A 25276-nucleotide genomic window follows, 5' to 3' on the forward strand; every position below is an offset into this window, starting at 1 on the left:
CTTCTTTTGTGTTGTTGTCTCCCATCCCACTTTGAGGAGCTTTGTGCTGCACAATGCACAACTATGGCACATAAAGGGAGTCGTTTTCGTCATTAACAAGTATGTTCGCTTCGGACTTGGAACAATAATTGTGATAACAACACATTTATAACTCTTTTCTCTTTTGCCATTTATTTACTTTTGGTCCATAAAGTTGAGCGTGTCTTTTGTTTGTCACACAAAATTATTGCCTGAAAAATTTCTCTGCTTGACAATTCGAGGAATAAATGGAAGTTGATTGCATTTATTGGACACGAGAGACATTTAGAATAGTAACTTACAGAATTTAGCACGAGACCTCGTTAAAGGCCAAACACGGAAAATAAACTAAAATTCTCTCCAAAAAAAAAAAGTTTTTATTCATTCTATTCAGGCTTTTAACAATTGAGCTTTTTTATGTTTGTTGTTTTGTTGTTGTAATAAATTAATTTGAATCCACCCATTTTATTATTTTTTTTTGTTCTCAAATTCGAAAAATAACAACGAAACTATTTTTTTTTGTGTGATTTAAAGATAAATATTGTCGATTTTTCGTAAAAGATTATTTCCTACAACCTAATATTTACAGTTAAAATTTTTTTAAATATAAAAATATTTTTCAAATTCTTATCCCTTTTTGAACTTCAGTAACAGTATGCTAAGAATTAGGAAAATCGAAATCCAGATTGAGGTCGAAAGGAAGCCCCAATAGACTTTTGGTTGGTGAATTTGCCAACCGCGTTGCAATATCGACCGTAGCGATTCCGTCGACAGCGTTAATGGCAAGAATGTGGATCCGAAACGTGGCAACCAGTGCATTCCCTCGATGGGCCAAATGATGCCACACAACATAACAATAGGCAAGAAGCTTCCCATGGCGAGATATGTAGCATTACGTTCATTATCAACGAGGCATGAGATAACAAAACCTAAAATTTTTATTTTTTAATTGGTTTTTTTTCATGAAAAATTGGAAAAAAATCAATTTCTTACCAAAACACATGCCACACAATCCCGTAAGTATCGTCAACAGCACAACATACGTCATTTCCCCGTGATTTGTCAATCCAAAAATGGCAAAACTGAAGACTAATACTGAGATAGATTGGAATACCATGACAATAAATTGCGTAAGCACGTGCGATAAAAGTATTTCGATGCCAGTTATGCCCGAGACGAGACAACGTTCCATTATTCCTTCGTTCTTTTCGATGATCATGGCACCCGAGGTCAATGCCACGGACAAGAAAAAGATAATTCTGCGAAAAAGTTTCATGAAATTACATTTTTTGACGTTAAGAACGACTTAAACTCACGTCAAAATAACACCCGGTGCTGCGAAATCGGTGAAATTAGGTTCCCGATCGCCATAAACGGGTTGATTCCATCTCAGAGGAATACGACCAAGCGTTGGACTTAACTCGCAATCCACTAACAAGTCCTCGATGAAGTTGAAAAAGCCGTATTGTAAGTCGCGCCATAGTAAAGTGCCGATTTGTTGATCTAAAACGAGGATTTTTAATGTTAAAATGGATTTTTTATGGGAAAAATGGAATATTTACTTGACATATCGAGTCGAACTGTGACGTCAGATGCTTCGAGAGTCCATTCTTCTGCCGCTTGTCCTTGTTCCGTGCGTTCAACGAGCGATTCTGAGTAATTTTGCGAAAAAATCAGAGCTGCCCATGCCTTCCCTCGCGCGACTTGGTGCAAAGCGGCTTCTTCCGTGTCGAAATGTGTCTGAAAATAAGCAATTTGCATGCTTTTGATTACTTTTTAAATGGAAAACAAGCAATTTCTTACCAATATCATGCTTTTATTTCGCACGAGATAATCTAGATAACGACAACTTAAATAGGTTTGATTACAGCCTTTGGTTACAGGACACATTTGTGCAATTGCTTGTTGACTATCTAATTCATGATTGGCTACAGCTACTTTTAATCCAGTTGGATCGTGTCCAACTGCCACACAAAACAAGATAATTTGAATAACTGGTAGACCTATTATAAATGCCATAACCCTAAATGTCGGCGAAAGTAAATTAAAGGCAATAAAAGTTTATTTTCCGTGTCGCTTTTCGTGTGCCAAGGAAAACTCACCCAAAGTTTCGTGTCATCCATAAGAAATTTTTCCACAACAACGCGTACAAGTGACTCGTTTTGACGATTTTGAAGTAATCGGAGAACTTCATGGGCGGCTCCTCCTCTGGCGGTAACGGGAGTGCACTGTGAGCACTTTCCATGTTAGGCAGCGGGTCCATGTGAGGTGTCGTAACTGTAACTTCTCCAAATTCGCCGGAAATTTCGCTGTGATCTTCCTCCGGGGATAAGTCAATTGCGGGATTCTACAAAGAAAAATTGCCAAAAATTAGAAAAAAAAATTAAAATGAAATAAATTTTTAATTTAAAAAAATATTAAAACTAAACATTTAAAAAAAATAATTTTTTAAAATTTTTAATTTATACTTTAGAATTTAAATTGAAAAATAAAAAAAAAACTAAATATATCAAATTTTTTTAATAAAAATTTAATAATATTTTTTTTTTTTTATATTAATTTTAAAATTTTAACTTTAAATTTTTAATTATTATGTTCAAAAAAATTATCAAAAATTCAAAATTTGAAGTGAAGTAAAAATTTTTTTGATAATTTTTGCTTAATTTTTTTTTCTCTTATATTTCAATACTTACAGCAACAGCACCCGATGCTCTAAACTGTTCAATAACTTCCGTGGCAATGGATGATCGTCGTCGTTTTCCCATATTTTGCAATACTGACAACTTTAGGAAAACTTCTTCTAACGATTCGGCATGATATTGTCTCAGCAAGTCATTTGGCGACTCTTCAGCAAGAAATCTTCCGCCACGCATCAGTCCAATCAAGTGTGCTTGTCGTGTCTCGTCGATGTAATGTGTGGTAATAATCACAGTTGTGTGTCCATATCTCGTAATTTCCACTAAATGATCCCAAATGCTACAAAAACGACATTTTAACATTTTTCCTTTAAAAATTTTAGAGAAAAAAATCTTACTTTTGTCTCAAAACGGGATCAACTCCCACTGTTGGCTCGTCCAAAATCAACAATTCCGGTTCGTGTAAAAGTGCTGCTGCCAAACTCATGCGTCGCTGTTGTCCTCCACTCAAATTCTTCACAAAACTCTCGGCATGGGGCATCTGTAACATCTTCAGCAAGCCATCAATTTTCTCCTCGACATCATCTGTGCTCATGTCGTTAATCCATCCGAAGTAGAATAACGTTTCTCTGATTGTAAATTCGCCGTAGAGAGCAACTTCTTGTGGCATGTAGCCAATTCGAGGGCCAGGAACGCCCGATCCGCGTGATCCAGGTTTGCCGCCCAAAACCCAAATTTCGCCGGAATTGAGTCGCCTTCTGCCGACGATGCAAGATAAGAGGGTGGTTTTGCCGCAACCTGAAGCGCCAAGGAGACCATATCTGAGGAAAAATGAGAAAGAGTGAGTTTTTTTTTGTCTTGTTAGCTAATTAAAAAATGTAAAATTCACACATCGGAAGAAAATTTTAATTTTTATAATTATTTCCGAGAATTGAGTTATTATTTTTTACTGGCAAAAGTTAATTTTATAGAGCTTTGGTTCGTTTTATCGAGGATCTAAATTTTACTTTTGGTTCAAAAAATATGCAAGTCTTTCAAATTTATGAATTTACAAAAAAAAACAATTTTTATGAGTTTTTCTAAAAATAAAAAATAAAATAAAAAAACAAGCTAAAAATTTAGTTTATGGAAAATAAAAAAATCTATTTTTAATTGATAAAAATAAAAAATAAAATAAATGTTTATATTTAAAAAAAATATTAATTAAAAAATAAATAATTAATTAATTTTTAATTTATTTAATTTTATTTTTTTAAATAATTTTTGTTTTTATTTTAATTAAATAATTCTAAATATTAAAATTAATTTTTTTTTTTTAAATTAATTTTAAAAAACTTCAAAATTTCCCTTTTTTCTAATTCAAATAAAATTTTAAAGCACTTCTGACAAAAACAAAAAAAAATCGTGACTGTTCAAAAACATCTTCATCATTAAGACATATTCATGTTCCCCTGTAAAATTATGTGACAGCGCACCAAAAAATCATAATAATAATTAAATCTGACATCAAAAACTTCTTGACGTTCCCTTTCCTTTTTCCTCTGCTGTTGTTGTCGGAAAAACATTATAGAATTTATATTTGTTCCAAATTACGCTTTTCTTCACACTTTTAGAATTCGCATAATTTTCATCTTTATTCATATTTTCTCTGAATACTCCCAAATAATGAGAAACGTGAATAATAATTACATTAATGAAAAAAAAACAGCAAAAATTACATCATAATTTCTGTTCATCACAAACTTTATGATGGAATAATATTCATGAAATCCTAGAATTTTTTTTGTCACATGAAGGAAATGTCGAAAAAACAAAAAAAAAATGAATGTGTTAATGAGGAAGTAACGCTCCCGAACAATAATTGAAGGAAATTTCTTGCAGGCTTTTATTTTATTAAAAGAACGGAGATTACACGAGTATTAAAACACGCTTGGTTGCGTCTCAGTTATTTATTTTATTATTTTTTTTTTTTGCAGAAACATATGAGCAATAAAATATTTTTTTTTCGGGGAGATTCTTACGGGTGCACTGACATGACATGGAATTATTTCGTAATAATTGTCATGACAACTTCCGGAGTCGTCATTGTTCGCATAAGAGAAGAGAAGGAAGACAAAGAACAACAACAATAATAATTATTATGATGATCATTTTGTGAGGAAAGGTAAGGATTTTTGTGGGGCTTTCGTATTATTGCTTAAATTTAATTAAATTTTCCTCCGGTTATGGGATTCTTTTATGTGTCCGAGAAATGCTTGCGACTCGGAATCCGCATAAAACCGAGAAAAACTTAATTAAAAAGACACTTACATGGTTCCCTTTGGCACTGTCATACTTAAGCCATCTAACACTACATTTGGATTCTTTTTTGTGCCATACGTTTTATGTGCGCGTCTCACGCAAACTGCCTGTTGTCTCCGCACCGCTACCGTGGACGGTTGTGTGATTAATTTCCGCTTTTTATTTACGAAATTTTGTCCCACATGATCTGTGACGGTGACGTGCTGCAACGGGTGTGCTGGCGGCACACCTTCTGATTCTGCGTCCATTTTTGTGCTCGGTTATTTATGTGCGTAATTTATCTCCGTTGAAGGAATCTGCAATGAGAAAAGAGAGAAAAAAAACGTTAATATTGACCTCAAACAATTAACATATTTACATAATTTGACGGTAATTTATGCGACTCGAGAAAAAATAATAAATTTTATCAACGTAATTAGCTCCAGTTTTGCTCCGTTTTTGTCAATATTTAATAAATGTCTAGACTTTTTTGACTAATTTCATGCAAATAAACAACTTTGTAGAACTTTTTGTCAAGGTCGGAAGGTCCCTCGGGCCTGTGTTGCGAACAAAACACTTGAACTTTGATGTCCTCACTTTTTGTTGTTTTGTTTTATTCAAATGCTGATCAAATACAGAACGATATTTTTTTGCAAATTAGCGCAAAAAAGGCACTTTGATAATTGCGACGAGAGTGTTTCATTGTAAGTAAAGTGAATAAATAATGATAGAGTAACAGCAACGAGACACGAGATCAAGAACAATTTTCGCGAGGAAGGAGATTTTTTTTCGTGTCGTGTTAGATGTGAATAATTTAGCTGCGTCTCGGAATGAGAATAAATGGAATCTCGGTAACCGACTTGACATTAGACACAAAGATAATTACAAAGCAAATAATGTGATATTATTATTACTTGTATAATGGCGGAAACCTTGAACTTGACTGTTTTCCCCTTGATTTTTTTGTCTCGTTAAGTGATGTTTTGTGAGGAAAAAGAATTATTTTTCACGTAAAAATAAAGTTTTTTAAATATTGCTTAACAAAAAAATATTTGTGATTTTTTTTCGTTTTTAATAAAATTTAAAAATTTTATTATAAAATTATAAAAAAATTATAAAATTTTATTATTATTTTTAATTTTATTTTTTAATTCATTCTTAATTTTATTTTTTTAATTAATTCTTAATTTTATTATTTTTAAATTTTATTAAATATAAATTAAATTTAATAAAAAAATAAAGGTAAAAAAATATAAAAATAAAACTTATTGATTCGTTTTTGAAAAAAAAATTAAAATATTTTAATAATTTTTTTAATTAAAAAAAATAATTTATTTAGTATTTTTAGTGTTTATTATTAATTAAAAGAATATTAAAATTACATATTTAATTAAATTTAATAAACTTATTTTTTTCCTCTAAAAACAAACATGAAAAAAATAAAAAAAAATTAAGTTAAATTAAAAAATAAATTACCTAATTAAATCTAGATAGCTATTAAAGTAAATAAAATAAATTTATTTTAATTGAATTTTTTTCCTTTTTTTTATAAAAATTACGTACAACAAATGATAATTTATTTTTTTTAATAATTTAATTATTTTCAAAAGTTAAATATTTTGTACATTTTTTCACAAAATAACATTAAATCAAATTTTCATATATTTTTGGAAAACGAAAGCGGCACGTCGTAATAAATATTTAACAAAGAGATAAATTTCGCGACTCATAAAATATTCAAGTTAATCCCTTGTTTTGTCGCTTTTTTAAACAAATAAAATTTTATTGTTCTTTATTTTTGACAAAAGTTGCAAAATATTAAACACGTGTCTCAAAAAATACATATTGCGTCGTTATTTTGTGCACAATTCAATATTTCGACCATCCCAACCACAAATCTTAATTAAAAGTTGATTTTATGACAATTTGAGGAAATTCCAAATTTTGTCTCATTTTGCTCAAAATCTCATCACAAATATTTAACATATCACATTTAAATTCTCGGTTTGGAGCAAAACAAAAAGGACTCATCGGAAAACACAAAATATCGGTATTGACAACGATGTGTCATATTCAAGTTGTTCCAGCAACACCTTTGAGAGTAAATTTTGCAGTGATATTGCAATCTCTTTATAAATAACTCGAAATTCATTGCAACAGAAAATCTCAATAAATTCATGATTCATTAGAAAATTAAATGCATTCGTGCATGACAAAAGTAAACGACGCTCAAACGACAAACAAGTAAATATGTGCAATGTGATATTAAATGTTCAGTTGCAATGTCATCGTTGTCGCAGCGCGCAAAGGAGATCCAAGTCTTAATTTTCGCATTCAAGTGTTAGCTGAAACTCTCGACCAGATGAAATCATTCGAGCAAATAGTTTGATGATTAATCGTGTTTTTTGCTCAAGTAGAAGTGTGCTTGACCATTGCTCAGTAGTCGAGAATCATCGTCCAAGCTGTTTTTCATTATCTTTAGATCTTTTGATATTAAGGGAGAAAAAACTTAAACCTTAAATGACGTGAATAATTACAAAATGATGATAGATTTGTGTGTCGTTGAGTTATTGTATGTCAATGGCGATGGAGCAATATTGAAATGAATTGAGAGTAGAATGGGTCAACATTTGATGAACTTGAAAATCAATAGAATAAATTTAAAAAAAAAATCTTAAAGTCACGTGACTTATTTATGGAAATTTTTATTTTTTAGCCCATTGCACATTTTAAAAATTTCCAATGCACATTTTCAATTTTCGAGTTAATACAAATTTTAAATACAAATTTTTAGCCTGTAATATTTTTGAAAATTTTAAACCACGTCACTATTTTACTTTAATTTATTTTTTCAAACCATATTTTTTTTATTTGACCCAGTACACATTTTAAAAATTTCCAATACTCATTTTGACCCAGTATAAATTTAAAAATTTAAGCCTAATGCACATTTTAATTTTTTTAAAAATTTTAACCACGTGACTTTTTTGCTTTGAATTATTTTTTAAACAAATTTTAAATTCTTGACCCAATTCACATTTAAAAATTTTTGACCAATGCACAATTTTAATTATCAGCCCACTGCATATTTCAAAATTTTTAGTTTTTTTGCGATTTTATTTATTTTTTTTTCTTTTAATAAAAAAAAAGAATCTTTTTGAAAAAAATATGATCTTTTTTCTTTCAGAAAGGAGAATATACAACGGATTTTCATCCCCATCTACTTGGATAAATTTTGTCATATATAGGAACCATTTCAGCGAACAAGACAAATATTTACTGCTGACTCATTTTCTCATGAAACCTCTCCATCGTAACTGAAAATAGCAACATCATGCTCTTATTTGCGCACTGATTCCTCACGACAATGAATGTCAAAACAGTTTCATCCTTGAATACAACATCAAGCTTCATACATTAGGGGATGCAGAGGGAAGAATTGACGGAATTACTTCTGCATAATCAAATAATTAATATTTTATTGTTGGGACGACCTGCTGGATGGCACAAAATTGTAATTATTATCATGAATTTCGGCAAGTTAATAATATTCCGTTCTCTCCGAAGACATTTTGATTTAAGCTGATTATTATTATTAATGTTTATTTGAATGGAAAATATGGAGATTTATGAAACTTTAAGAGAGCGAAACGTAGACGATGACGAATTATAATAAGAATTCATTATTTATTAATTATTATTGACATCTCAATAGGACGAAGACAATAAAGGGATAGAAGCGTATCAAAGGTTTTCCTTTTTCCTTATATAATAATACCTTATTATTAATGAAATTGACTCAAATATTTAATGAAGCAAGAAATCCTTTATTAAAACCCATCATATTTTGACCTATTTCGACATAATACCCCAGACTGGATTATGCGATCAAAAAATCTAACTGGTTACACGCAGTTGTGGCTTCACGCGATGCGCTGCACGAAATCATTAATAATTGAAAAGTTGTCAATTAAAAAAAAAAAGGTGATGAATTTGCGTTTTTTGACGTTGAGTGTTATAAAGGCGGAAAGGTACGAATTTTCGCACGAAACATCATTATCAGTTGCAACACCTTTGTCAATAATTAGAAGAGGGAATGATGCGAGAAATGCGATAACTTTGTGATTGATCGGAAAATTTTTCTTTTGTGTCTGGCAAAATCTTCCGTTAATGAATGTTTATGGATTTCAAAAAGAGTTTCAGTTGCTTTGACGTATTAATTTACACAGAAAATAGTGGAAATATTGAAGAAATATAAAATTTTTTGAGGAAAAGAAATTTAACGGTAATTTTTTGAATTGACAGATGTCAAAATTTTTCAAATTTTAACTTAAAAAATTAAAATTGTTGAAAAAAGATTAATTTAAAAAAAAAAATTTTTTTTTGAAAAAAAAAAAATTAACGGTTATTTTTCAAATTGACATATATGCCAAAACTTGTAAATTTTTATTAAAAAAAACTTTTTCACAGCAATGTTTAACCTAAAAAAAGTATTGAAAAATAATTAAATTTTTGGGAAAAAAATAACGGTAATTTTTTGAAAAAAAAAATAAAGATCTCAAAAATTTTATCTAAAAAATGGAAATATTGAAAAAAAGTGCAAATTTTGTTAAAATAAAATTTAACGGTCATTTTTTGAATTGGCAGATGTCAAAATTTTGATAAAAAAATATTTTTCTCGTAGAATTTTCACCTCTTACGTCACATCAAATTCCTCAAACATCACAAAAACTCGTCTTGCACGTCAAAAAACAACTTTTATGCATTAATCAATGCAGCGTGCGGGAAAAACATTTTTATTTACCTCCAAAATCGTGTGCAATAAGATGCCAAAAACAGAGACGACACGACACGAGAACAAAAAACTTTGCAATTTTATGTTCGAATTTCAATGCAGTTTGCATTTTTATTGCATGATAATATAATAACATTGTAACCGTTCTCCCCGTTTGTGTGCGGTGAAATAGCGTGAATCGGAGAACGAACGATGTAATTCTATGATGTGCTTTAAACACATAATATTGGCAATTTGCCAAGCATTTTAACAAATTGATTATTGTTATTCGTGAAATCGGCTGTTATTGGGAGAAAATCGATTAGGGCGAACATTTCGCATGAAAGTTGCCCGTTTTAACGATTATTTGAACGAAAACTAGACAGATAAACGCAGAGAATCATCTGACATCAAATTACATTATTGAATAACAATTTTTTTTTGTATCTCCTGAATATGCCGCCATGCCACTGCCACTGATTGCAATATCATTACAGAAAACACGCAGAACAAACTTTTGAAATTACCTCTTCTTGTGAGTGCACGTCGCATCGTAGACTCATCATTTTGTGCACAAAGATGTGATTGAATAAGTAAATGAGTTGAGTTCGGTTTGCATGACTCGTCGTTCGTTGGATGAGCTCAAGGTGATCAATATCATTATCATTAAGCGACGAGAGACGACGACGACGAGGAATTTTGCGCGCCAAAGAGTTTCACCTCATTACCAGAATTTTAATTACTAAACAGCTTTTGTCTTAAATCCTCGTTCAAAACCCGAATTTCACTAATTAAATTCCATGGCACGCAACGAGAGAGCAAATTATGCGAAGGATGGCTAGATGAATCATCGATTGAATTAATTTTGTGCGTCCAGCAACAAGTCACTTACATGCATGTAATTTCCAGCTACTACTTGCTAATACCTTGTGAAATATTTCAACGGAAGGTCACTAATTATAATCGGAAAATAATACCTACAACGACAACAATGTGCGCTCGTATATCTTATGTAAACGTCGTGTTATGGAGTAGCGCAGCAAGGATAACTTCTCTTACGCAAACGTTTAAAATATTCTACGAAATTGTCATTTTTACAACGAATTGATGCAAAACAAATGGGGCAGTTACGTGACAACTTGGATGACAACTCGTTCGTGTTACAAAAATTTTAATTTTATCTCATAAGAGGAAGTACTTTAATCACGGATCCGAAAAAAATCACGGAAGTCATAAACTGTGACAGACTCCCTTTTATGGTTTACTGAACTTTGGATTTTTTTCTTCTCACAAAATAAAGTGCAAGATGCGCGTGTTTGACATAATCCACACAAAAAACAGGTTTTACTTAATAGACGACGATGCAAAATATGCGACTCCACGTTTTTTTTTGGTAGATACGATAAACAAACGAAAACCAGAAAATAAAAATCTCGTAGGCGCAACACCTTGACCTTGACCATAAATTTACAGACTGTGAATCAACAACTTAATCATCATCACATCGAACGTTTCACTTTTTATGTTTTTTTTTTTTTCATAGTAAAAATGTTAAATAATAATTTGTACTTGTAACACATAACTGGGGCAATTTCGGTCTATTAACATCTGTATATGGAAATTTATACAGAAGACTGACTATCAACGTTATTAATTGTAAGCGATCGTATACTACGTGAGTTGTAATTATTCTTACAACATGCTATTAAAGTGTTAAAAAGCAAAAACTAGTACAAAAGTGTTTGAAGGAGGAAGACGGTAATTGAAAAAATTTTTATTGAGTTATTAAGTCAGTGGAACAGAAGCTCGTTCAGTGGGTTTTTTGGCATGTTTTGTGGTTTTTAGGCGTTAGTTTGGCATGTAATTTGGGATTATATTTTACTTTTTTTTTATTTTTCAGTTTTGCCGGTTTTTCCCCATGTCATGGGGTATGCAATGAATTTTACATATGAGATTTCGGATTTTTTTACATTTTCCATGAATTTACCCATACATTTGTTTTTTTTTTAATTTCAAAACTTTTCTTTAGCTCAATTTTAAAAAATTATAAAAACTTCAAAAAGGTTCACGGAACAAAATTTGAGTTATTTCGTTACAAAATTTGTATGGATTTGAAGCTTCAGCCGTCTTGTATAAAATTAAAACTCATAAAAAATTGAAATACTTAAATTCTTTACAATTTTTTTTTATTTTTTTTAAATAATATAAAGTTAAGCTATAAGAAGGTTTTAAATTTTAAAAACATTAAAAATTAAGAAAATGTCCCAAATATAGCGAGTAAAATTCATTGCATATCTTTTCATAATTGTGTAAAAAAAATTGTTAATTTTATACTTTAGACACCCCGTGGGACGAAATAACCCTTTTTTTAAGGTCATTATTTTGACCGAAACATGGCTTCTCAATCACTTTTACAAATAACAAATTCCATATATTTTTATTTTTTTTAAAAAAAAATTTTTTTTTAATTTTTTTTATTTTTTTAAAAAAATAAAAATTTCGGCATTACTTAATGTAAAAGTTTGAGGGCCTGATTTTCAGGACCCCAGGGCCATAAAAAAGTAACCCTTTTCCCACTGGGCAGCTAAATTCTGTTGAAAAAGAACCGTTGACGGGTAAACCGAAGTATACATGTCACATCACCCGATTTAATCATTTCATTGAAAAAATACAGCATGAGATTTTTTGATGGTTTAGTTAGGTCTAAACTAATAGAAAAAACCTAAATTCAAGATTATGGAACGAGCTTTTGAGATTTTAGACATTTTTTAATATGTAGATTTAAGGGTATATAGGTACCTCTTTGGCATACCCAACCAAACTAAAATTGACTAAAAACAATGAAGCTTATTCCAGAATTTTGAATTTAGGTTTTTTTGATTAGGTTAGACCTAACTAAACCATCAAAAAATCTCATGCCATATTTTTTCGATGGAATGAAGGAATCGGGTGATATGAGGTCCATTTGTTTTATAGAAATATAAATTCTACGGAAATTGTTGAGTTCTTCTAAGAACTATTTTTGTGTTTATCTTCTTTTCTTATATCTCCTAATAATTCACTATTATTTTAAAATTTTCCATTTATAACGATAAATTCCTCAAACGACCTTGCACAGAAAAAATCTTTCTCAAATTCCTTTCCCCATTCAACATTATTGCAAACTTCATTGAATCAGCTTTGTTTTTTTTACCGGCTTATTACTTCTATGTAAGCTCAAACAATAAACAAACAATTATTTTTAATCAGCTGATTAGTCGAAACAAAATCTTATTACCTAAGAAGAGATAAGAATTTAAAAAAAAACTAAGATTATAACAATGAAACCCATTCTGTTTATGTTTCATTGTCGAATGGAGTAATACTTATAATTACTTATTTCCATTAATTAGCAAACTTGAAAATACTTTTTATTCTTAATAATTCCATTCCAGTCGTTTTCGTTCTCTACCTTGATGCGATACGTCCGAGAAACATTTTAATTGTTTTGCGAGATAAGTTTCGTTTTGAATGTTTTCCCTATTGTTTTAGTGTAGCACATGCAAGGAGTGAAAATTGTCTACAAATCCCGTAATTAGCAACAAAGTTTACAATTCGAGTAGGAAGAAAGTTGTTTTGATTTTTTTTCTAGAATTTTTCTTATAGAATTTTATTTAATCTCTTGTCTGTATTTTTTTATAATTAATTTTATTATTTTTTTATAGTTTAAAAGCTCAAAAGATTTTAACTCAAGTAGAAAAAAAATGTTGAGGTAGGTCGTTCATCATAAAGACAATAATCAAACACTTTTACAGGTAATTAATTTTGAATTACATTAAAAAAAAAAACATTAAAAAGAGAGTTCCATACAAAAAAAATATTAATTTAAAAAATCTTCCGGTTTTAAACCTTTTATTTTTTTGTCAGGAGAAATAAAAGACAAAAACCACATCGTTACAAGCTATTATCGTAGTCATAGTTTTGTGGCTAGGAATTTTTTAATTAAAAGTCTTGGCATTAAAAAATAAATTTCAACCACACTTTTTGTTTTGTTTTCCTTTTAGTATATTTGGTCCTTTTGAAAAAAAAAGAAAATAATTGACATAAAAAACAAATAAAATCCGCAGTTTTATGGGTTGTTGTGAAGCAGCTTAGAAGAACCACAACCCCTTTCAATGTTGACATTTTAATGAGATTTTTATTTTTTTTTCTCAACATTGATATTAATTAAATCAAAATGAAAAGAAAAAATAAATTAAACAGAAAATTATGAAAGACACAAAAATTAATGAAAAATTGCACAAAACCTCGTCTGGCATAAAAATGATGTTAACTCATCATCGAATCAATTTTTGAAGAATTTTTTTTATGAATTTTGCCGCGCCAACGAACGAAGACTTGTAAGTTTCATCATCGATCTCTTGTGTTGTGTATCAATAAATATTAAAGTCAAGTTATTTATTTGCGTTTTTTTTCTTGTATATTGTACAACTTTTAATACAAAAATAAATGAAGAAACCTTTGTAGAAAATGAAACGTTATTCTGAAGGTTAATTACCTCGTAGCGCGCTACAAGTCGTTCGTACAGGCACATAAGTGATGTACGAAGAACGAATCGGGTATAAAAAGCGATTTTTTACGATCTCTATCAGAATTATGGAAACAATAAATGTATCGGTAATGTGTGGAAGTGAAACATTTTTGCACAACAATTTCAGGTTTCATTACACGAAAAAAAAAAACAAAATAAAGGTGATTTGGTTGATCGTTTTTTGCTGTTTTGCGCTAGATTGAATGCTGAGAATGTTTGTAACATAAATAACAGAATTTAATTTAGAGGTAATTGAGATTATTCCGTATAGGTCGGGTAATTGTTTCCGTATATAAGGCTGCCTGACAAAGTAAGATCATGTGTTAATGTTTTTTTTTTATTATTTTATGCAAACTGGAATTACGTTTAATGATTTTTTTCACGTCGATAAAATTCGAATAAAGCAGTCGTTGAACTGAGTTTTGTTGGATTGAAAGTAAATTTTAATTTAAAATTCGTAAATGTCATTTTAAAAAATTACCGTTAAATTTTTTTGCTAATTCAAATTAAAAATGGATCAATTTTTATTCTAGGTCATGTTTTACGTCAATTTCGTCATCTTCAATGCTGATCTTTGTACCATCAAAAAAATTTGATTCAATGATATTTTTCTATTTATAAACAATCAAAAAATTTAATTTGAAATTAAGATTGATTGTTTTTGCGCCGACTTCATCGAGTCAATGAATTCATACATAATTAAACTCAAAAACTCCGTTACTTGATTTATTTTCAAGCAAAAAAAAAAGTTTGATTAATGATTTCACCAAAAAAAAAAATAAAACAAAACAAAATTTGTTGTTTCTAAGGTGGGTGCAAAAGATGTTAAAGTACTTACAAAAACATGCAAATTCGTAGTTGATACAAGTGTTCAAAATGTTGTTAAACAACAATGGATTGTCGAATAACAAGGTGATACGACAAAAACTTGTCATGATAAAAACTTTTAAGTACCCTTCTTTACTTGGTAGCATTGACGATTTCATTTAAAAATAAATTCTTTAAATAAATTATTCGTTGACGAGCAAAAAAAATATATTCTTAGGATTAAAATAACGTCAACATTTTTTATTTTTTTTATTATCGTTGATCATTAATATTAATACCTACAATTTGTTAAGTACCTTCCTACAGTAATATTTATCGATATTACATTTGATTGATTCAAGTTTTCTACATGAAGTTACACAAAATGTTTATTTTATTAAATTATTGCTATTTAAATTAAACGTCGATGTTGTTGCTTGACCGTCATTGCAGCAAGTTTGCTCAAGTGATTTATACATTAGATGACACGAAAAATCGTTTGTCAATAGAACGTTTTATGGGGTCAATTATCAGAGTGCTCATGATCGGGTTTTATTGACTATAATGTGCTCAAAGGTCTTACCGATGATTTTTTTATTTAAAAGTTAATATTAAAAATGAAAAAAATAATTTTATTTTTTAAATAAATTTAATTAATAAAAATAAATAAAATAAAAATAAATTCAAAATTAAAACTTTTTTCCATTGAAAAAATTTTAAGAAGTAAATTTATAAAAAAAATAAAAAAAATAGTTTTCTTTTAATTAGGTTATGCTTAATTAATAATTAATAATTATTTAAAAAAATATTAAATTATTTTATGAATTATTTATTTTGATTATTATTAAAATTATAAATTTATTAGAAATAATTAGATAATAAGAATAATTAAAAAAACAGATTCAAAATAAATACTTTTTTTCCATTGAAAAATTTTTGTAATTTATTACTATGAATAACAAGTAAATTAAAAAAAATTAATAAATATTTTTTTTTTGTTTTTATTTGATGATTAATTTAATTTTTTTTTTTTTAATATTTAAAACAAATGATTTATATTAAGTTTTTTTTTTATTTTTATTAAAATTCTTAATTTTTAGCAAATTAAATTAAATTAAATTGATAAAAAAATTTAAGTTCAGGATAATTTTTTTTTAATTTAATTTTAACAAAAATTAATTCGATCTAAAATTTAAATAAAAAATTTTAAAAAAAATTTCCAAAATTATTAAAAAAATATTTTAAACTTTTCAACTTTTATTATTTTTAGTCAATAACCTCATTTATTAAATTTCTCTGTAAAATCGTTAAAATTTATCCTTTTATGTCAACTTTCTTAATAAAGTAATTAACATTCGATACCAAACAATTAATACGAAAGAAAAGCGTGCCTTTTTATTTAATTAGCTCATTGACAATCAGCCAGAATTCAATTTGACGACAAGCCAATTGACTTCTTCGAAAGATGTGACCAAAATACTCAATAAACAAATTTTTTGTTTATTATTAGAATGAATTAGTAGAATGTTTGGCGACAACACATTCTCACTCGTTGTCTCTCTCTCTCAATGTGGGGATAATTGGTATTCAATTCGTGTTTGTGTGGGAAAAACAACACCATGTTGTTATTGATAAGACATTTACCTAGTGTAAATAAATAAACATGAGCTGAGCTTTGTTTGTGCGTGTGTGCGAATGAATTTGCCATATTCTGTGGTTTTGCATTCGAATAATACCGAACAAATATTTACTTCATTTCGGTAATAATAATTATAATGGACTGTAAATTAAATAAACATTTTAATTATATAAACAAAATAAGTAAAATGTATTATCTCCCCAAAGTATTTTTTTTTTATTTTGGGCAAAATTGTGTCAAATAACAACCGTTAATGACGTAGAAAAACAATCGTTCGTTCTGATTTTCATTCGGAATAAAATTTTAATATTTTTTTGTGAATATTTTATTACAGCAAATTTTTTGCACAGCACATTGCAAAATGATTCAAAACAATTTTTCGTCGGTTTTTTCTCATATTAATTATTCATCGGATTTATGATGCATTTTATTGCTGAAAAATCATAATTATTATGAGTGATAGTGATTTTTTTTTATTTTTTTTTCCTGTGTTTTATTAGGATGAAATATTGATTACGAAATATTGAACATAAAAAAGTTTTTTTTATCGTTGTTCCAGTTGTGGAAGTAGAATTTTTTGATAAATAACGAATTTTATTGATATAAAAATGTTGTTTATGCCAATTTTTGTATTTAAATGAAAGTTGAATAATGAAGGAAGAGTTTTTTGTTCGTTTCATATCCTAGATATCCTTTTTTTTTGTAAAAAATATAAATTTTAGAAAACAAACTTTTTCGATGAATTTGTTGTTTTTCATGTAAAAAAAAACTAAATTTTATTTTAATTAATTAAGTTAAAAATTAATTAATTAATTAAAATTAAAAAATAAATTAAATTAAATTTTAATAAAATTAAATTAAATTTCAATTTAATTAAAAAATAAATTCAAATTAATTTACTTTAAATTTAAGTTTAATTTATTTTAAATTTACTTTAATTTAAATTATTATTTATATTTTAATTAAATTTCAAATATAATTAATTTAAATAAAATAAAATTTGATTAAAAAATAATTTATTAATATTTTTTTAATTAAATATTTTTTTTTATAAATAAATTCTAATTTTTATGAGTAAAATAAATTTCCAAGAATTTATAAAATAAATAAAAATAATTTACTATTTTTACAGAATTAAATAGAAAAAAAAAAAATGTAATAAAATATGAATCATCAAAATTTATGAGTAATTTTCTCGTAACTCATTAAAAATCTTGTTCTTGACCCATCCAAACAATTTTTTCGCATTAAAAATAGAGGAATTTGCCTCCAATCTACATGAAAAAATTAGTATGACGATCATGTTCGATGACGTCTATTCATCAAAAAAAGAACAAAAAAAAAACTTAAGACAAAAATCAAAGAATCCGCAACTCCAACTGCGTCATCCATTCACCAAGTCCAGTTTTTTGACGCAATTGACGAGACTGAATCATGTTATTATTGTTAAGTTTCTACTTCCAACTTCTTGTTTATTTTTTTTTTGTTATATAATTTTTTTTTGTTTTTGTTCAACTCACGTAAAAACAGAAACAGAAGTAAATCTACTTTAAATCTATCGAGTTCTCGCACTTGGTATAATGACCGCTCATATAAAAAAATTCCAATCTGGTTTATCCAGTTTTTGCGCGATGAGTCGTGTTTTTTGCTAAAGCTCGATGGCAAAAATCTTCCATGATCGAAATTCCAGTGAAGCATAACTGAAGAATTTCTCCCTTTTTTCACATTTTTGTGAACAAAAATAATTTTTTTGCCCTAAAGTCATAAATTCCACGACGTCATAAAATTATGATGATAAACTGATGACCATCATCATCATTCCATCAAACTAACGAACCAAAGTGTGTAAAAATATCTTTCAAAGAGGTTTTTAACCTTGGCGACGACTACATCTATTTCTCGTCTTCTTATTTGCTCTTAACATTACTTTAGCCAACACACGAGAAAAATTTTTACGGTCAACGCAATGATTGAATTAGTGCGACATTGTCCACTTTTTGGCTATTAAGCAACAATAAATATTGAAAGTGACACACCTGTCTCTCCATATGTGCGTGTATTTGTGTCTGCAAAACTCTCTCACGTGTTTCGCTGTTTTTTTTTTATTTTTTCGTAAAAAAAAACATTCGATAAACTGTCGATTGGCTTACATGATGTTGTGAATGAAACTGGTTTATTTTGCCAAATTTACGAAAAAAAAAGTTGTTCGATCATGCGGATACACAAAGTCTCGAAAATTGTGTCGATATAAATGCTGTTTTTTTCAGAGGTGAATGTATTTATTAAATTTGAGTAAAAATTTTCAGAGTAACAGCAAAAATCTTGCATGACCTTTGTGTGTACAAGTTAACGCGGATATTTTGCGCAAGCTGTTGCTGCTACAAAGTTCAGAACACGATAAATTGTTGATAAAATAAATTGCTAGGCAGTGATAATTCAATGTCAATGCATCAGGCGGTGAATAACATTGCAAAAGGCAAGCGCACGGGGTTGAAATAATGCACTTCAACTATACGCGATATTTGTGTTTACCGACATAGTGAGAATAGTTTTTATCTCATGTAAATATTTTTTTTTGTTGCACAATGAGGCGATAATTGTTTTAAGTTTTTTTTAAGAAACTTTTAAAATTTAAATTTTATCAAAAAAAAAAAAATAATAAATAAATAAAATAAAATAAAAATAAATTTAAATAAAATAAAAAAAAATTAGGAAAAATAGAATTAATCTTCAATTCAAGCAGATTAAAAATATCTGTTAAAATTTAAAAATAATATATTTAATTTTTAATTTAATAAAAATAATATTTAATTCAATAAATAGAATTGTTTGCATAATTTTTTAAAAAATTATTTATTTATTAAAAATTATTAACATAATATTTTCAGAAAAAATATTTATTGCAATAAATTAGGAAATATTGTTTTTAAAAACAAATACAACAATAAAAAACAAAAATGAATAAAATACAAAAATAAAAATAAATAAATTTATAAGCAATTTTTTCAAAATAAATATTTTTTATAAAAATTATTTTTATTATTATTTTTTTTTTATATATTTTTGAGCAATATAATTTTTATGTTAAAAAAAAATTTCATGATTTTTAAGAATTTATTTGAAAATTTTATTTAAAGTTCAGTCAAATTTGCAGATTTAAGATACAAAAAATTATTCCTATAATTTTTAAACAATTCTATTTTAATGCAAATGAATATTTTTTAAAAATTATTTTGAGTAATTATGACAATAAATTAAATAATATTATTGAGCAATATAATTGCTCCAAGGTATTAAAAATTTATATGCAAAATAGGAAAATTTTATTTTTTTAGAAAAAAATTTAATTTTAAAAGCCTTTGAAATCTTTTTAGCGACTTTGGATTTTTTTTAAATTTTGCTTTAAAGATTTACAAACAAAGAAATTTATTTCTTTTCAACGAACTTTTCAAATAGTTCAAGATTAAATTATTAAATAATGAAAAAATCTTCTAAAATTTATTTTTTTTTTAAATGAAAAAAATTCAACCCTGACAAATTCACTGCCCTCATCGCCATTTTCTCTCTCGCTGTGTCGCTCATTGCTTTAATATTGACCAACATCCAGCCAAACTAGCCCGCGTCATGCGACTACAAGGAAAACGAGCTACTGCATTTTATTTACATTTTACACAATTTACATCAAAATAGCACAAACACGTTCATAAAAAAAAGTGTAATATTTACTCACAATCTCGCAATTTTTTTTTGTGCAAAGTAAATTTTTTTTTGTGCCATGTGCTGCTGCTGCTGCCATTCATTGTAAAAAGTAGTCTCATACATAAATATGTCCCATAAAGTAAAAACTGAAGCTCGCACAATAAATTGAAATGCGAGATTCTTTTTTCGTTGTCATTGATACTGTTCATTGTCTTTTGTCGAGGAACAAGTCAGGTCGATTGTCGTCATAAATTATATAATTATTGCGTGATCATGCAAATATTTATTTACGATACGTGTCTTCTAAAACTGCAACGATGCAAGTTTTTTTGTGTTAAGGAAAACTTTTATTTATTATCATTCGAGACACGAGACAAGAAATTCTCGGTCTCGCATGGAAAAAGGTCACACAAAAAGGTTAGTTGAGCAGGTAATTGATATTAAAATGTGATCAAATTACGTTAGATTAATTTTTTTTTTCGATGAAAATAGCTATAAATTAGTGTGACCTGTTTTCATTATAGGTGAGACACAGCAAGGTTCTTCGAGCAATAATTTATATGAATATTGATCAGTGTTCTTGAACAACTTGATTAGACTTCAACCTGATTTTAGTCATTCGTATAAATGCGTCAATTGCGACAAAATCCCTTATTCCGCATTAAAAACGTGCGTTAAAGAAGTGTGAAGGTTGCTGCCGCGCACGGAAGGTAATTCAATGAACTTTTCATGTGTAACACGGAAAATCCCAGATCTGGAATTGCCTCAAGATGCATTAATCACGCGCGTACTTTTCCTTTGACAGCATGAAAATCCCGCAAGAAATATTGAATTTTTTCTGCAATTCATGCGAAATTTCATTGAATTAACCGCAATTTTTTTCTAAGAGACAATTTTCAATTATTGCCGCTTTAATTTTGATATTTTATGGTAATTAAGATTCGTTCGAGACTATCGAGAGGTGATTTTGTGGCTTACGGATCCGTTACAGTAGTGCGACAGTAAAGTTGTTGTGAATATTTTAACTTTTTTTTTTGCAAAGTCATTGAGTGTGCAAAGTGAATAGAGATGTGGGTGTCGATGTCGTCGTTGCGGGTCAGGCAGTCATCACGTATTGTGTGTTTGGAAAAGTACTCGGTATAAATATGGATGAAGGACGTCAATGCAAACATTGTAGCTTGTTAGGAGGGAATGATGAATAAGGCAGGGTGTTAAAGAGGTGACAAAATGTGAACAAAGGTGTGGATTTTTTGTTTGTTTTTCGATTGAGACACTTCTTGAACAATAAATATTTGTGAAGAAATTTATTTTTAAAAAGATTTAAATGTTTTTCTGGCAAAAATTGTATAAAAGAGATTTTTTCATAAAAAAAATTGATAAAATCTTTTAATTCGACTTTTAAAAAATTTAATTGAGGATTTTTTTCGTTATTCCTTTAAAATTTGAAATTAAAAATTTATTTAAATCATTAAATTAATTATATTATTAAAAATAAATTTAGGTTATAAAATTAATTAATTAAATTCAAATAAATTTTAATTAATTTTAAATTTTGTCTAAAAAAAATAAAATAATAATAAAATAAATTTTTAATTTAATTTTTTTTTATACAGAATTTAATTTTAATTTATTTTAAATTGATTTTCTTTAATTTTAATTTATTAATTAATTAATTTATTTAATTAATTTATTTAATTAATTTATTTAATTTATTAATTTTTATTAATTTATTTAATTAATTAATTTCTTAATTTAATTTTAGGTATAAAAAAAATTAAAATATTTTTTTAAATTTTCTATTAACAATTATTCATTAATTATTTTTAATACAAAATTTAAGTTAGGTAATTAAAATAAAAAATTTATTAAAATATTTTTATTTATTTTTTTTATTCATAAAATAAAATTGAAAGATTAAATAATTTATCAATTTAATTTAATAATTTTAAATAAATTTTCAATTTAATTTTATTCAAAATAATTTCTTTTCAAAAAATATTTTTTTTGAATTTATTAAAATAATTTAATAAATTTTAAATTTAATTTTTTTTAAATTAAAACTTGTCCTTTTGTGTCACATTTCACATAATAAATTCTTCACAGAGCATCACATCCTTGAGCCATATTTTCAGCTTTCTCTCTGTCTCGAAAAATACACCCAACTGTGACTTTGTTTGCTTATAAAAAAAATCTTAACGATGATTTAAAGTTTGATTAATGTGCATTTAAGGACTGCACTTTAGCCGGCGATAAATAACGCAAAAATTTCATTGGGTCAGGTAATAAACAAGCAAATGTCATAATGAGGGAAAAACCGCAGCGTGACTTTAAGTAAAGCTGAATTACGAACCTTTTGACCTCAATATTATGTCATGATGCACTCGAAGCGTTCTAAGAAGCGTTTTTATTATTTTTTTTTAAGAAAATTGATTTTTTTTTTGTGGTTTCAATTATTAAGAATGTAAAAAAAAATAAATTCATTCCATCAAAACCAGAAATAAACTCGTCAGTTAACACGTCAAGAACTAAAGCAATTTTACATAATCAAATAACACTAAAATATAAACAAAAACTCATCTTACCAGTTTTTTTGTCCAGTTCACAAAAATTAAATAAATGACCTTTAACAAAATCGGATGTCCAACTTTTTTTTATATTTCTTCAGATTTGTATCACGTTTTTAATGCAAATTTTCTTATTTTTGGTCACATACACACTTTTTTTTCTCTTTTTTGTTCAAATTTTCTCCTTCGTTGTTTCTTAACCTGTGCACGATTAAAAAATTGATAAAAAAAAAAAATGAATAAAAAGATCCACTTTTGAATTCATTCACATCACGAGCGAAATTTTTTTTTAAAGATGAATAAATGATTTATGCAAAAAAAAGTCGCTGCGATGCAAAAATGTTGATTTTATGTAACACAAAATTAATAATTAATTACAACAAAAATTTGTTTGGTGAATCAGAACTTTCACCAAAAATAAATTTTAAAGGAAAATATATAAAAAAAAATATTTTATGGCATGTTTGATAAGTTTTTGTTGCAAAACAGGAATGTTGTTGGTTTCGTGTGTTTTTGTGGATTTTCGGTAGACTTAATTAATTACACAAGAAGTGCACACGTAGAAAAATAAATAGCTTAAAATTTTTAATTGCACTTTTTAATTATTTTTGTTTATTTTTTTTTTGCGAAATATTTCGTTTACTCGCTTTGCGTGGTCAGTTACAAATTTCTGCTCTCATTCTTGTTCAAATATAATTATTATTATTGTTATTAAAAAAAAAATAATTTTCACACTTTAACACGCGCTAATTTAATTTGTACATTCATTGGCGTATATTGATCAAGTTCAATTGCATAATTCTTTCCGCATTTTTAAAAAAGTTGTTTAACTCTTTTTTTTTTCGTTCATTATTTGTAATGTTTATTTGCTTATACACAAAGAAAAAAATTTTGCAAACAAGTCACTTTTTTCCTTCTTTTTTGTTTTTTATTTTGATAAAACGTGTTCGTGTCGAAAAAACTGTCGAGGAATGTAGAATTAAAATTTATTTTTATTGAATAAACAAAAATAACACTTCACTTTTAAGTTTTTTTTTCTTTAAATTTGTGAAAAAAAATCCAACACACGAGTTTTTTACACAATAAATGTAAGATTAAGACATTCGCGCGAGTAGAGTAACTCGAGTGATTTTGTTCAATACCACAATATTTTAATTTTTTTACTTCATTTATTTTATTTTATTTTACAACAAATAGTCTATGAAAAAAAACAGGTTTTTGCTTCTTAAAAGAAACAAAAAAAGATGAATATTTTATTTAAACTCACTTCACTGAATGAATTGTACGAATGTCGTGTTGTTACAACGACGACGCTGTATATTGAAAAATAATAAATTTTATTGAGCGTTTTATTGAACAACTTATCGCGATCCGATCCTCTTTAAGACTGACTACGGCCAGACATCAGAACAAGATCAAAAGGCGAATTGTAGTGCTTTTTTTTTTGGCGAGTACGGCGTGCATGACGACGCGACGTGGTAAGTGTCTGTAAACAGGTTCCCCACTTAATTTCCGATACAAGTCTCTTGTATGCAAAAGTTGCGTTACAGTGCGTTTGTGTGATCGAGGCGCGTGGTTTGAAAATTTTGGCGCTTATTTTTTTTATTAAAAATCAATTTTCTATTTTTTATAATTTTATTTATATTTTGTTATAAATTTTTTATATTTTTAAAATTAATTGAAATTTTAAAGAAAAGTCAATATTTTTAATTTTATTTAATATAAATATTTATTTAAAAAATTATAAATTTTGTAAAAAAATGATTTTGAATATTGTATATTATTTTTTTATTAGAATTTTTATAGTATTTATTAAATTTAAATTTATTTGTTATTTAATATTTTTTATTTTATTATTTTTTTTCTTTTTGTATTTTTTTTTAAATTTTTTTTTTAATTCAAAAAGATACGATTTTTATTTTAAAAGTAGTATTTTTATAAAAAAATAAAAAAAAATCATCCAAGTGTTCAATACAAACTTAAGCATTTATTTAAATTTTAATCCACTACTTAGCGTTTAATAGCGTTTTATATGATCATTTTCTGACAATTCGACTTAAAAATAAATTTAAGGCAACGCCTTACCTTAAAATATTTTACAAATTTATGAATGAATGAAAACCTGATGGTAGAATTTCGGACAAAGGCTTGAAAGTTGAATGAATGAAATCCAGTTTCAAGAATTTTTGCATTATTGATTATTTAAAAATAGAAACTTTTTGACTATTTTTGTAGAAAAAAAAATATTATTAAGAACTTTCTCGAAAAATATTAATTCATTCAAAAATT

The 25276-nt window shown here is 27.3% G+C and overlaps 1 protein-coding gene across 3 annotated transcripts; it reads right to left on the reverse strand.

Annotated features, from left to right (window-relative positions):
* Positions 1-417: 417 nt before the first annotated feature.
* LOC134829490 (ABC transporter G family member 23) lies at positions 418-24363 on the reverse strand. Of its 3 annotated transcripts, none has more exons than XM_063842573.1 (11): positions 24255-24363; positions 23006-23188; positions 4965-5251; positions 3053-3475; positions 2712-2994; positions 2121-2365; positions 1822-2041; positions 1581-1758; positions 1335-1521; positions 1012-1277; positions 418-947 (listed from the first exon to the last, which is right to left on the reverse strand). In XM_063842573.1, exons 3-11 carry the CDS (start codon positions 5201-5203, stop codon positions 646-648), a joined length of 2343 nt encoding a protein of 780 aa, XP_063698643.1. In that variant the 5' UTR covers positions 5204-5251; positions 23006-23188; positions 24255-24363; the 3' UTR covers positions 418-645. The 3 variants fall into 3 exon arrangements, with proteins under 3 accessions (XP_063698643.1, XP_063698651.1, XP_063698659.1); XM_063842581.1 differs by lacking the exon at positions 24255-24363 and adding an exon at positions 24130-24241; XM_063842589.1 differs by lacking the exon at positions 23006-23188 and having other exon boundaries at positions 24255-24359.
* Positions 24364-25276: the final 913 nt, after the last annotated feature.

This window comes from Culicoides brevitarsis, chromosome 1 (assembly GCF_036172545.1).
Source record: "Culicoides brevitarsis isolate CSIRO-B50_1 chromosome 1, AGI_CSIRO_Cbre_v1, whole genome shotgun sequence".
In the NCBI taxonomy this organism is placed as follows: domain Eukaryota; kingdom Metazoa; phylum Arthropoda; class Insecta; order Diptera; family Ceratopogonidae; genus Culicoides; species Culicoides brevitarsis.